The sequence below is a fragment of the Triticum urartu genome, unplaced genomic scaffold (assembly GCF_003073215.2).
Source record: "Triticum urartu cultivar G1812 unplaced genomic scaffold, Tu2.1 TuUngrouped_contig_6665, whole genome shotgun sequence".
Taxonomy (NCBI): domain Eukaryota; kingdom Viridiplantae; phylum Streptophyta; class Magnoliopsida; order Poales; family Poaceae; genus Triticum; species Triticum urartu.
This window is the reverse complement of record NW_024117445.1, coordinates 1-11,789: the sequence shown is the minus strand read 5'-3', so window position 1 is coordinate 11,789 and position 11,789 is coordinate 1. Positions and strand designations below refer to the sequence as shown.

The following is an 11,789-nucleotide window of genomic DNA, read 5'->3' as shown; positions in this document are numbered from 1 at the left end:
GTCGCCCCCCCCCCACCACTCCTCTCTCCCACTCTTCTTCTTCCCCGTGCTCAGCTCCTCTTCCCCCTCTCTCCCCCTCACAAACCCCCCCCCTAGATCCACTCCATTTGCTTGGGATTTCATCGGTGGATCCGGAGCATTTTCATCACCCAAGGTGGCTCTCTCATTTCCCCTCATTTTGATTGGTTGATATCTTTGTTTACTTTGCATTTGCTCATTTGATTGCAAACCCTAGCTCATCATTTTAGTGTGGGTCTAGTCAATTACTATGATCCATTTAGGTTTATGTTTGTGATTTCCTTATGTATGATGTGCTTAGAATTGCTTGTAGAAAAGTTTGTGTGCCTAGATCTAGTGCTAATCTTAATGTACATAATGAGGATTAGGTTAGGCTTAAGAAAGCAATTAAAGCTAAGTTACTTTAATAGCAACTTTTCGAATTGTAGGATGGCACCGTTCGTTTTCTTTGAAACTTCTGCTGAGGCGGCGGCGAACTGTGAACGCGAATTGATTGAGGAAAAGATGAATTTGTGGATCAAAGTCATTGATGCGTTGAATGCAGAGTGTAGGGCCTTTTCATATAATTATTTCAATAAAGACCGTTCCGAAAATTTTATAACCAAAAAGGAGAGGCTGATGAAGAAGCTCAAGACGGCGGAAAAAAATTGTAGGCGTGATCTTGCAATGCAAATTACGTTGTGTGCGACAACGGCAGAATATGCTGAGATAGACATGGGCAATCATGGTCAGGTCATTGATTGGTTAGTTCGCCAACCATTCTCGTCGGATGAGAACCGGGCATCTCGTTGGGCATGGGTCAAAGAAAGAAATGATGTTATTTGTTGCAACCCGGGACCGTACGCCGCATAGAATTGCATGAGGCTATGTAATCTTTGTCATTTGGACTGTAATGACATGTACCCTATGCTTGGTCGTCGTTTGAACTACTATGACTTGTACCCTTAACATTTGAACTCATTAAGAACTTAGTGTTGAATGTCCTATCAAGTAACCAAGTGTTGTACTCTACTTAATTTATTTTATGTTTTTGTTTATGTCATCTTAAACCCGTATATTCATGTAGGATGGACAGTCGATCCATGACTATGAACTTAGCGTGTCAAAAGATCATGGCGGAGCGACACCGTTGCTTGAAGAAGGAATGTGAAGCATGGTTGAAGAGTTGTGATGAGGCAAATGCGACCATGAAGGATTTCAGCAAGTATCACTTTATCGAGGAACCTTCTGATGCTAAGGAGAAAAAAGCATTCCGAAAGCTTGTGAAGGAGAAAGAGAGGATGCTTGATCAGCTGCAAGACCGGGAATATGCTTGCAGACACGCTTTGGCAGTTGAGATTGCGTTCACTGCAAGCAAAGAAGAATTCCGTGAGATGGACTTGAGGAAACCCGGGCAGGTCATAGGATGGGCAATCAAACAGGGCGTGTCAGAGAATCCCGCTCGTCGTGCTGCATGGTCTTGGTTCCGTGAAACGAATGGTGTGTTGGGTCATTGGGCAGGATCCACAGACTTTCAACTGAAGCGTAATCAAGCGCGTGACGATCAAATTGAACGTCTGATAAGTATGAGAAATATGTTACCTGTTTAGAAAATGTGTCGTTGAGCATGAGTTATTAGTTTCAAACGATGTCATCCGAACCGGGTCATGTTTTAATAAGTTTGAACATTTGTTATTCGTGAATGTAATGAACTATGTTGAGTTGAGTTATGTATGTGCTTGCGAGATGATCATTCTAATATTTGATAGAATTGGGTATATTATGCTAGCATTCGACACATATGGGGCGAAACAGGGGAGAGGAGTGACCAGACCCTACCGCCATGGCCTGTGGCGGTAGGGTCTGGTCCTACTGCCAACGGTTTTGTTTTCTTCGTCACAGAAACTTTGCCCCCCCCCTACCGCCATGCAACCTGGCGGTAGGGTCCAGCACCCTACCGCCATGGCCTCTGGCGGTAGGGTTGTAACTCCGAAAACAGAGCACTCTGTTCTGTTCTATCCCAGTTCTCTTCCCAGCACAACAGTTTTTCAATAAAAATCATGACAAATCCCAGAATATAGTAACAAACTAAATTCATTCACAACACATTGCAAACATCTTCACACCAAATTCAATACAAATGGCAAATTCATTCACGACAAGTTGACGACACATGGCTTTTTGCCTTAGTACTACATAGTTCATGATAAATTTGGCATGGCTTCATCCGGTTACATGACGAGTCCACCGAAGCGAAGGCTTTACTGAGTCATACGGGGCCATTTCCCCTTCCTGTCACGTGCCTCATCCTCCTCTTGTGCCTTGCGAGCTCTTGCAAGCTTTCTTGCCCTCTCCTCCTCACGAGCAAGCTTCGCTTGGCGTGCCTTCTCCTCCTCGCGTTTGCTCCCCCCCCATCCCTGCTTTTTGACGCCGCTCTTCCTCCAAGCCTCTTTGAAACCTTTCTTCGAACAGCCGTTGCCGCCGTCTTGAGCTTCTTCATCAGCCTCTCCTTTTTGGTTATAAAATTTTCGGAACGGTCTTTATTGAAATAATTATATGAAAAGGCCCTACACTCCGCATTCAACGCATCAATGGCTTCGATCCACAAGTTCATCTTTTCCTCAATCAATTCGCGTTCACGGTTCGCCGCCGCCTCAGCAGAAGTTTCAAAGAAAACGAACGGTGCCATCCTACAATTCGAAAAGTTGCTATTAAAGTAACTTAGCTTTAATTGCTTTCTTAAGCCTAACCTAATCCTCATTATGTACATTAAGATTAGCACTAGATCTAGGCACACAAACTTTTCTACAAGCAATTCTAAGCACATCATACATAAGGAAATCACAAACATAAACCTAAATGGATCATAGTAATTGATTAGACCACACTAAAATGATGAGCTAGGGTTTGCAATCAAATGAGCAAATACAAAGTAAACAAAGATATCAACCAATCAAAATGAGGGGAAATGAGAGAGCCACCTTGGGTGATGAAAATGCTCCGGATCCACCGATGAAATCCCAAGCAAATGGAGTGGATCTAGGGGGGGGGTTTGTGAGGGGGAGAGAGGGGGAAGAGGAGCTGAGCACGGGGAAGAAGAAGAGTGGGGAAGAGGAGTCCCCAACGTCCGCAGGCCGCTGGCAAAGGGCCTACCGCCGTAGGGTACGGCGGTAGGACACGCAACCCTACCGCCAGGCCCTCTGGCGGTAGGCAAAAGGGTCAGATCCCGAAATTTTTCCGAACTGGGGTCAGATCCCGATTTTGTTTGCAAAAAGGGTCAAAACACGAAATTTGGCCTCAGGTAACCTGTAATGCAAGATAGAGTTACATAAATGAAAAGATAAGTCCTGTAATGTAAGATACTTGATACAAGTTTTTGCCAAATTATGTTCTCTGTTTTGTCATAGAACAGAGTTGGGTTGGCGGGATTCACGGTCACGATTGCTTGCTCAAATATCAAACCAATGATAGTGATGCTTGCAGAAATCAGTGATAACGATGCTTGCTGAAAAAATTGACAGTCGGCTTTATCTAGTTTGCACTTCTTGTTTGCTGCCACGCAGATGCATCTATCTATCGGATCCGCTCAGATGGACAAACAAAGCAGCCAAGAACTTTTGAGCGAAAGCAACGTCGCGGGTTTCAGTAGGGTTCAAAAACCGAAGCTGGCAACAGTGGAGCTTCAACTTCTACCCTATGTAAGGATCGAAACTCCTTATTTATTTAAAAATCACAATCTTAGCAAGGGGAGCGTGACTGTTGAACTTGTGCCACAACTTGACTGCTTATGCTCATTACAGGACGTTCTGCGCGACATACTGTCACGGTTGTCGATCAAAGATGTCGTAAGGATGAGCACACTTTCTCTTGAATGGAAACTGCTACGGATATGCCACCCAGAACTGGTCTTCACCAAACACACCTTTGGCATCAGTACAGACACGAATACTAACCCAGATCTGGTCTCCAAAGACTTCTTTAGCATCATTAAAGACATGGATACTAAACGAGCATCCTGGGCTGCTGAATTCATCACCAATGTGGACAGTGTATTGCACCCACTGTGGTCTACTTGTACTACAACTACGACTACACTGGACAAGTTTGCTGTCGAATTTGGCCTTCGCAGAATGCACAAGTATCACATTGATAGATGGGTTAGCTTTTCCATTGCGTCAAGGGCCAAACACATTGCTTTTGATTTCACGTTTGATGTCAATTTCTTTGGCCCTGGATGTGACCAGTACAAGTATGTTTTCCCGATGTGCAGGCTCAGTGGCCCAAACGGCTCTTGTGTCACATCTCTTGTTCTGGGCTATGTATTGTTAAAGCTGCCCCCCCAGTTTCAGTGGCATCATAAACCTTAGGAAACTCACACTAAATACGGTGTCCATTAGTGATGATGATCTCCGGTGCCTGTTGCTAAGTTGTGCCCTTCTTGAGAGTATAAACATAGAGCGGTGCGACTCCTTGTCAAGTTTACGCATAGGACAGAAACTGTGCAGGTTGCAGTACCTGCGTGTTCGCATTGTGAACTGGACATGATAGATTTGCATGCTCCAAATCTTACCAAATTTGAGTTTGATGACCATCCGATGCAAACTGTGCTCACTCAATCTTCAAAGTTGTCAGAGGCAATTTTTGTGTCGAACTTGAGAGTACTCGACGGTTATGATGATGTTCTGGATTATATCTTCACTGAGCTTCCAACTGCGCTTCCTCATGTGCACACACTACTTCTACTTTTGACTGTTAATCAGGTATGCTCTAGAAACTAGCTCTTTATTTCATTCTTCAATTTCGCCTATATGACATTTGCATTCAGGTGCCTGGGTTATGGGCGTTGTTAATCTCTTGGAATTAGCACCTCTCTTAGAAGAACTGGAACTGCATGTAAGTGGTCACTCTTAATTATGGTATTTTCCTGCGTGTTCTGCCCACTCGAACAAAGATGTATATTGAAATTAATGGATATATGCCCGTGCAGATGGATCATGATAGATTTTGCTCAGAAAATCCGAGGACAGTGTTAGCGACGCAAGGGCCTCCGCATCGTCATCTCAAGAGTGTCTACATGTCTGGATTTTGTGATGTATTGGGGCTAGCCGAGCTGGCGCTCTACATCCTTAGGAATGCTACTGTGCTTCAACGTATGGTAGTAGATCCTGTGGCAGGGATGATGGATAATGCGTTGATCGAACGTTTCTGTTCGGTCAGCAATGGCGGTAGCAGTGAAGATATTGTTTTTCCAACCGATGGGACTCGGAAATACGTCAGCAAGAAGAGGATGTTTGCAAAAAATAACCTTGACAAAGAGGAGTTTTGTCGCGTCCTCACCATTTTATGAGTACTATGCAAGAACTGGAGATCCTATCTACAAATGTGGATGAGGAAATCGGCGTGCTGGAAAATAGATCGGGAGCTTCCTTCCCTTCCCTTTTGAGATCCATTCCTGAACCCTTTAAGAAATGCTCAGAAGACAGGCATGCACAAGCTGATTGATTACAGACAAGTAGCATTAGTATGTCCTCAAGAATACAGTAGTTCTTTTTGTATTTTGATCGCGCCCTCGGTTAGGCTGGGTTTGGAGTTCTGAAATTCGGTTGTATAAGCAGAAGCCTCAAACTAGGCAATTATTATCCACTGTGTAACGAACTATGGTATGTGGTATACTCTTTTGATAATAAAATTGGGTAATTAACCAATATCGAGCAATCGCTGTGAGTGCTTTCTACCTACAATTGATCTAACATCAATTCTTTGTATTACCACAATTCAGAACCAACAAAATCAAAGAAGCCACCCCTTCTAACACCAGTAGAGATTTTAATTAGGGTATGCCCTCCCAATTACTAATTCAACCCCTTTTAACCACTCAAATTTTTTAATGGAGAAATTTGAGAAGAAAATGGAGGTGTGGGGGAGAAGAGAATATTGAAACGTATTAGTTTAATCTTTCTGGGAATATAAAATACAATATTATGCCTACATTTTGTTAAAATCCTAGTTTGATCTTTTTGAGAATATAAAATTACTGGAGCCCATTCCCGGCTCAAAAGTAATGCTTTTAGGTTTGGGTTATCGGGCCGGACTATCTAACCCTAGTTTTGCTTGTGACAATAGTGATGGTGGCCCCACACCATGAACCCCAAATGGCACAGACTAGGCACCCCACAAGATGAGAGACACATGGATCCGATGTTGTGCAGTCAAAAGAAGTGATGCACTATGTTCCCGTGTGGTAAGCCAACAACAGATGCGAGCTTGACATCCTGAAATGTGGCACCCTCGATTGTAGAATTCTACTCCCTCCGTTTCTAAATACAAAAAACAACAACAAAGCCTTTGGTCCCAAATAAGTTGAGGTAGATCACTAGAGGTGAAACCCATAAGATCTCGCGACCAACTCATTGCTCCGTCACATGGATAGCAAGCTTTTCACGCACCCCTGTGCCATAGCTAGTTCTTTGGTGATAATCCAGTCCTTCAGGTCTCTTTTAATGGACTCCTCCCATGTCAAAATCGGTCTACCCCGACCTCTCTTGACATTCACCGCACGCTTTAGCCGTCTGCTATGCACTGGAGCTTCTGGAGGCCTGCACTGATTCGCTGAATATTCCCAAACAATCTCAGACGATGTTGGACAAGCTTCTCTTCAATTGGTGCTACCCCAACTCTATCTCGTATATCATCATTCCGAACTCTATCCTTCCTCGTGTGGCTACACATCCATCTCAGCCACACCTAACTGTTGAACATGTCGACTGCTCCACAAACACCTTCGTTGGACACATATTCACCACAAACACCCTCAACCTTATCTCTTCCCTCGTCTTCCTCCTCCTCACAGCTCGACTGCTCCATCCAAATTGAACATCGAACCCCTCTCGGTTGCTCCCCCACAACTCGCAAAGTTGTGGCCATTGATGTTGCAAGCTATCGCCGTCACCAGTGCTATAAGGTGCAGTGGTCTCTGCTCCTATCTCTCTTCTTCATTAGATCCCTCCTCTAGAATCCTCTCTGATGAGGGCTTCTCCCACCTTTGTAGAAGCTGTCATGGATGCGTCTCTCTCCCACAAGCTAGATGCCCAACTTTGTGGCCTACGATCCCCCAAGCGAACATGAGGAAGAGAGGAGCTCTCATGGTCGGCGGCGGATGCTTCAAAGCGAATGATGGGGCTCGCAGCATGACGAGTGGGGTTCACAACATGGTTAGTGCTGCAATTGGTTTCCAACACGACCGGTGTTGCGATGGGGGAGGCCAATTGAACGTCCACATCTGACGGTGATGAAGGCAGCTATAACTCTTAATTATCAGTTGTATGCCGCGTGGCAGCCGCCTAAAAATAGCCTTTATTTTGGAAGAACGGTAAAGAAAAATCTGAAACAAGAAAAAACTGGAAACAAGAATTGCTCAGAGATAAAGGTTGGGAGAACATAGCCCACGTTGGATTTGAGATGTGCGGCCCAGATTAATCTCTCTCCCTCTTCGTCCCGGCTGCCAGCACCGCTAGGGTTAGCGCGGCGGCGACCTTCGATCCAGGCGATTAATGGCGCGGTGGTGAGCTCCTGCGTGTTCGCCGGCGGGATTTTCCCTTGCTCCGGCGATCCCGTTGGGAGAGGTTCTTCCCTGTTCGCGCTCCCTTCTCCGTCGCCGCTACTCCATCCATAGGTACCTCAGTTCTAATCCCTGTTAAGAATTGATGGGCGCGTTCCTCAATTCCTCATCTGGTGTGGTGATTTCTGAATGGAGGCTAGGATCTTTGTTAATTATTATCCAGTTCCAATCCCGATCCTACGATCCCCTTGTCAAATTTTTGAATGTTCACATGAGCGATCCCCATTGTTCCTTCAGGCTGATTTTAAACATGAAGTTACTTCAGGTTACTGGTTAATTTATATTCTTCTCCCAGCCAAGGCTATTAACCTATAATGTAAGATATAGTTACAAAAATGAAGAGGAAAATCCTGTGATGTAAGATACCTGATACAAGTTTGTTGCCAAATTATGTTACCTGTTTTGTCCTAGAACAGAGTTGAGTCGGCCAGATTCATGATCACGGTTCCTCTCTGATATCAATGATAACGATGCTTGCCGAAACCAATGATAACGATTGCTTTCTGAAACAATTCACCGTGAGATTTATCTGGTTTGTACTTCTTCTTTGCTGCCACGCAGATCGATCTATCTATCGGATCCACTCTGATGGAGAAACAGAGCAGCCAAGAACTTTCGATCGAAAACAAAAGCGCTGGTTTCAGTAGGGTGGAGAAACCTAAGGTGGCAGAGATTCAGCTTCAACTTCTACCCTATGTAAGGATCTCAACGCCTTATTTACGTCGGGTATTACCGACTCTTTTAAAAAGCAGAGTCTTAGCAAGGGGAGCGTGGCTGTTGAATTGGTGCCACAACTTGACTTCTCGTGCTCATTACAGGACGTTTTGCGCGACATACTGTCACGGTTGTCAATCAAGGATGTCGTGAGGATGAGCACGCTTTCTGGTGAATGGAGACAGCAGCGGATATGCCACCCAGATCTGGTCTTCACCAAAGACACCTTTGGCATCAGTACTGACCCAGATCCGGACTTCACCAAAACCATTGATGCCATCATTAGAGACACGGATACTAAACGAGCATCCTGGACTGCTGAATTCATCGTCAATGTGGACAGTGTATTGCGCCCACTGTGGTCTACTTCCACTACAACTACGACTACGCTGGACAAGTTTGCTATCGAATTTGGTCTCCGCAGAAAGCATAAGTATCACATTGATAGATGGGTTAACTTTTCCATTGCGTCAAGGGCCAAGTACATTGCTTTCGATTTCACGTTTGATATCGATTGCGCTGGCCCTGGATGTGACCAGTACAAGGATGTTTTCCCGCTGTGCAAGCTGAGCGGCCCAAGCGGCTCTTGTGTCACATCTCTTGTTCTGGGCTATGTATGGTTAAAGCTGCCCCCCAGTTTCTGCGGTATCACAAACCTTAGGAAACTCACACTAAAAACGGTGTCCATCAGTGGAGGTGATCTCCAGCGCCTGTTGCTAAGTTGTGCTCTTCTCGAGCATATAGACATAGAGTGGTGCTCCCCCTTGTCAAGTTTACGCATAGGGCAGGAACTGTGCAGGCTGCAGTACCTGCGTGTGCGCCGGTCTGAACTGGAAATGTTAGAGTTGCATGCTCCAAATCTTACCAAATTTGAGTTCGACGAAGATCTCGCACAAATTGTGCTCAGTGATTGCTTGAGGTTGTCGGAGGCAACCTTTGTATCAAACATGAGGACTCAAGAGTTCAATGATTATGATTTTGATGACTTGGCCTTCACCTTCACCGAGCTTGCTCTTCCTCATGTGCAAAAACTATTTCTACTTTTGAATTTGGACCAGGTCTGCTCTAGAAAGAAGTGCTTTGTTTTACTTTATTTAAAATTTTGCTATCACAAAGTTTAATTATTAATTTTGTATCCGTGCACTGTTTCTCTTCCAGGTGCTAAGATTCGGTGAAAACCAGACTAGCTTCATCAATTTGAGGCATCTGAACATGAACCTTGAGATCGGGTGGGATCCATATGATGATAGTTGGGCAATAGGGTTTATTCATCTTTTGCAATTATCACCTCTCTTAGAAGAATTAGAACTGCATGTAAGTAATTTAACTGTTGATTATGAAAAAAAATTCAACACATTAATTAGGATAGTTATGTCTGTTGCTTCTGTTTAACCCCTGCCCCCCTGAAGAATATTTATAGTAAAATTAACGGATATATGTGTGTGCAGGTTGGTCGTGATAGATTTTGCCCTCCTACTATGAGGATGGTGACGGCTGTGCAAGGGCCTCTGCATCATCACCTGAAGAGAGTCCACATGTCTGGATTTTGTGATGTATTGGGGCTAGCCGAGCTGGCGCTCTACATCCTTGGGAATGCTACTGCACTTGAATGTATGGTGGTAGATCCAGTGGCGTATGCCGAGACTCTTCACACTGATGATATCTATTCAGTCAGCAAGGCTGGTAGTATCGAGGGGGACCATTACCACGTCGATCAGAATAGGATGTTTGCAGAGCAAATCCTTGGCAGTGAGGAGTTCCGTCATATCGTCACCATTTTGTGAAGTACAATGCTGGGGCTGGAGATGCTATTTATATATGCCAACGATGGATGGAATGGGCTTGGTGGAAAAAGGATCGATCGGGAGCTTAATGAAGATTTATAATAATACTCAGAAGGGAAGCATTCATGTACAAGCCGAATGATTGGATGCAGTAGTGTGTGCACCAAAATTCAGTGTTGTGAGCATTTTGGTTGCAATCTGGGTTAACTATGCTTTCTTCTTTTTCGGCGTTGCTATTATGAACATAAGCAGTTGGTAGCAATTTTGAGTGATATATATGTGGTACACTGTCATTAATAAAATCATGGAATCATTCATCCTATTACATGCATGGTCTGTGTATGATACTGTCAAGATTACATCCTATTATATGTTTTCCTTGCTGCAACTAATCTTCCCCCAGTTCCTTCACAATATTACATTCTTCTCTGAACCTTCAAAATCAGAGAAGTCACTCCTTCTAACTACATAGAGATTCTAGTAGTTAAGTTCTAAATAACCACCCACTAATTCACCCTTCTAATTAACTGCAAAAGGGATCTCAACAGATAAATTTTAGTGAGAGGAGAAGAGGGAATATGAAGGGAGTTCTGCATATTTTGGCCTACAGAGTTTGAATTTTGTCTTGCTTGAAAGAATCGCAGACAAAGTTTAATTTTATAAAAAACTCAGAATATTTTCTTGTCGGATAAAAAAAGAAAAATACGGGGACAGAGCCAACCATTAAAGCAGAACATTATCTTAATGTGGAAGAGGGATGCAACCCTTCCAAATTACTTAAGACTTCAAACTTTTTCACTTCTTGAAAAACAAGAAATTAGCAGCTTCTCAACACATACACTTGCAGTGCTGTAACTATATAGGAGCTCCACAAAAGGAGAGGGAACTGCATGCAATGCAACCATGCCATATCAAAACAAATCCATCACTTCAGCAACATTACAGGAAATGACAAAAATGTTTGTCTTACAAGAGCCAATCTAAGACTGTCTAATAAGTATTCATAAATACTTCCAGGCTCATGACATTATTACAAAACCTGTCGATACATACATATCGTTCTTAATTTGTTTCTCCTTGGGACAGGATATTGATCTCCGCACTTCTTGCTGGGGGCTATTATCAGTCTTACTTCCTTACCTTTTTGGGCAGCCGGCATCCATTATGCGCGAGCTGGGTCACGTCATGGACGTACATGATAGGAGACGGGGTTCTCACTCTTTCGCCCCGGAAACCGTCCGCGAAGCCCATGATCACCTTCTTCTTCTTCCTGAAAAAGGAGTATCCTTTCACCTTCACGACGACCGACTTTAGGCCAATCTTGCTGGCGACTCGCCCCATGTGTTCCCCTGTAGCTTCACCAGCATACCGAGCAAGACGAGACCGCCCCTTTCGATCCTCCAAGCAGCCAGCGGAAGCCCCAGCCTTCCTGTTCCCCTTGACGTCCGTCACCGTCACAAAGGTCTTCTTCCCCTTGAGCGTGACGTGGAGAACGTCCCTCTTTACTCGCGGAGCCCCTGCTGGCCGCAGCATTTCCATGTTAAACCGGCCCGACCTGCCACCAGCTGTGAATCCGTTTCCACCCATCCTGGCACCACCGGCTGTGAATCCAATTCCGCCCATCCTGCTATCACCGACTGTGAATCCAACTCCACCCATCCTGCCATCACCGGCTG

At 44.5% G+C, this 11,789-nt stretch overlaps 3 protein-coding genes across 3 annotated transcripts; 2 read left to right on the top strand and 1 right to left on the bottom strand.

Annotated features, from left to right (window-relative positions):
• Positions 1-1,205: 1,205 nt before the first annotated feature.
• On the top strand, positions 1,206-5,344 carry LOC125530930. The gene is made up of 5 exons (XM_048695345.1): positions 1,206-1,415; positions 3,519-3,695; positions 3,798-4,316; positions 4,503-4,757; positions 4,985-5,344. The coding sequence occupies exons 1-5, from the start codon at positions 1,206-1,208 to the stop codon at positions 5,342-5,344; spliced, it is 1,521 nt and encodes a 506-aa protein (XP_048551302.1).
• A 2,102-nt stretch (positions 5,345-7,446) lies between these two features.
• LOC125530931 lies at positions 7,447-10,438 on the top strand. The gene is made up of 5 exons (XM_048695346.1): positions 7,447-7,669; positions 8,177-8,311; positions 8,434-9,387; positions 9,488-9,643; positions 9,778-10,438. The coding sequence occupies exons 2-5, from the start codon at positions 8,204-8,206 to the stop codon at positions 10,111-10,113; spliced, it is 1,554 nt and encodes a 517-aa protein (XP_048551303.1). The 5' UTR covers positions 7,447-7,669; positions 8,177-8,203; the 3' UTR covers positions 10,114-10,438.
• A 584-nt stretch (positions 10,439-11,022) lies between these two features.
• Positions 11,023-11,784, bottom strand: LOC125530932 (probable ribosomal protein S11, mitochondrial; the record flags this gene model as incomplete). The annotated part of the gene is made up of 1 exon (XM_048695347.1): positions 11,023-11,784. A coding segment is annotated over one exon (543 nt), but the record flags the coding sequence as incomplete, so codon positions are not given.
• Between the last annotated feature and the right edge of the window lie 5 nt (positions 11,785-11,789).

Excerpts from the sequence above, each read along its gene's own strand:
- LOC125530930 (XM_048695345.1), top strand. The coding sequence starts at position 1,206 with ATGAAGGATTTCAGCAAGTATCACTTTATCGAGGAACCTTCTGATGCT. Across the intron at positions 4,317-4,502 it reads CATCTCTTGTTCTGGGCTAT|GTTGCAGTACCTGCGTGTTC; the intron begins GTATTGTTAAAG and ends GAAACTGTGCAG. Across the intron at positions 4,758-4,984 it reads TACTTTTGACTGTTAATCAG|ATGGATCATGATAGATTTTG; the intron begins GTATGCTCTAGA and ends ATGCCCGTGCAG.
- LOC125530931 (XM_048695346.1), top strand. The coding sequence starts at position 8,204 with ATGGAGAAACAGAGCAGCCAAGAACTTTCGATCGAAAACAAAAGCGCT. Across the intron at positions 8,312-8,433 it reads AGCTTCAACTTCTACCCTAT|GACGTTTTGCGCGACATACT; the intron begins GTAAGGATCTCA and ends TGCTCATTACAG. Across the intron at positions 9,388-9,487 it reads TACTTTTGAATTTGGACCAG|GTGCTAAGATTCGGTGAAAA; the intron begins GTCTGCTCTAGA and ends TTTCTCTTCCAG.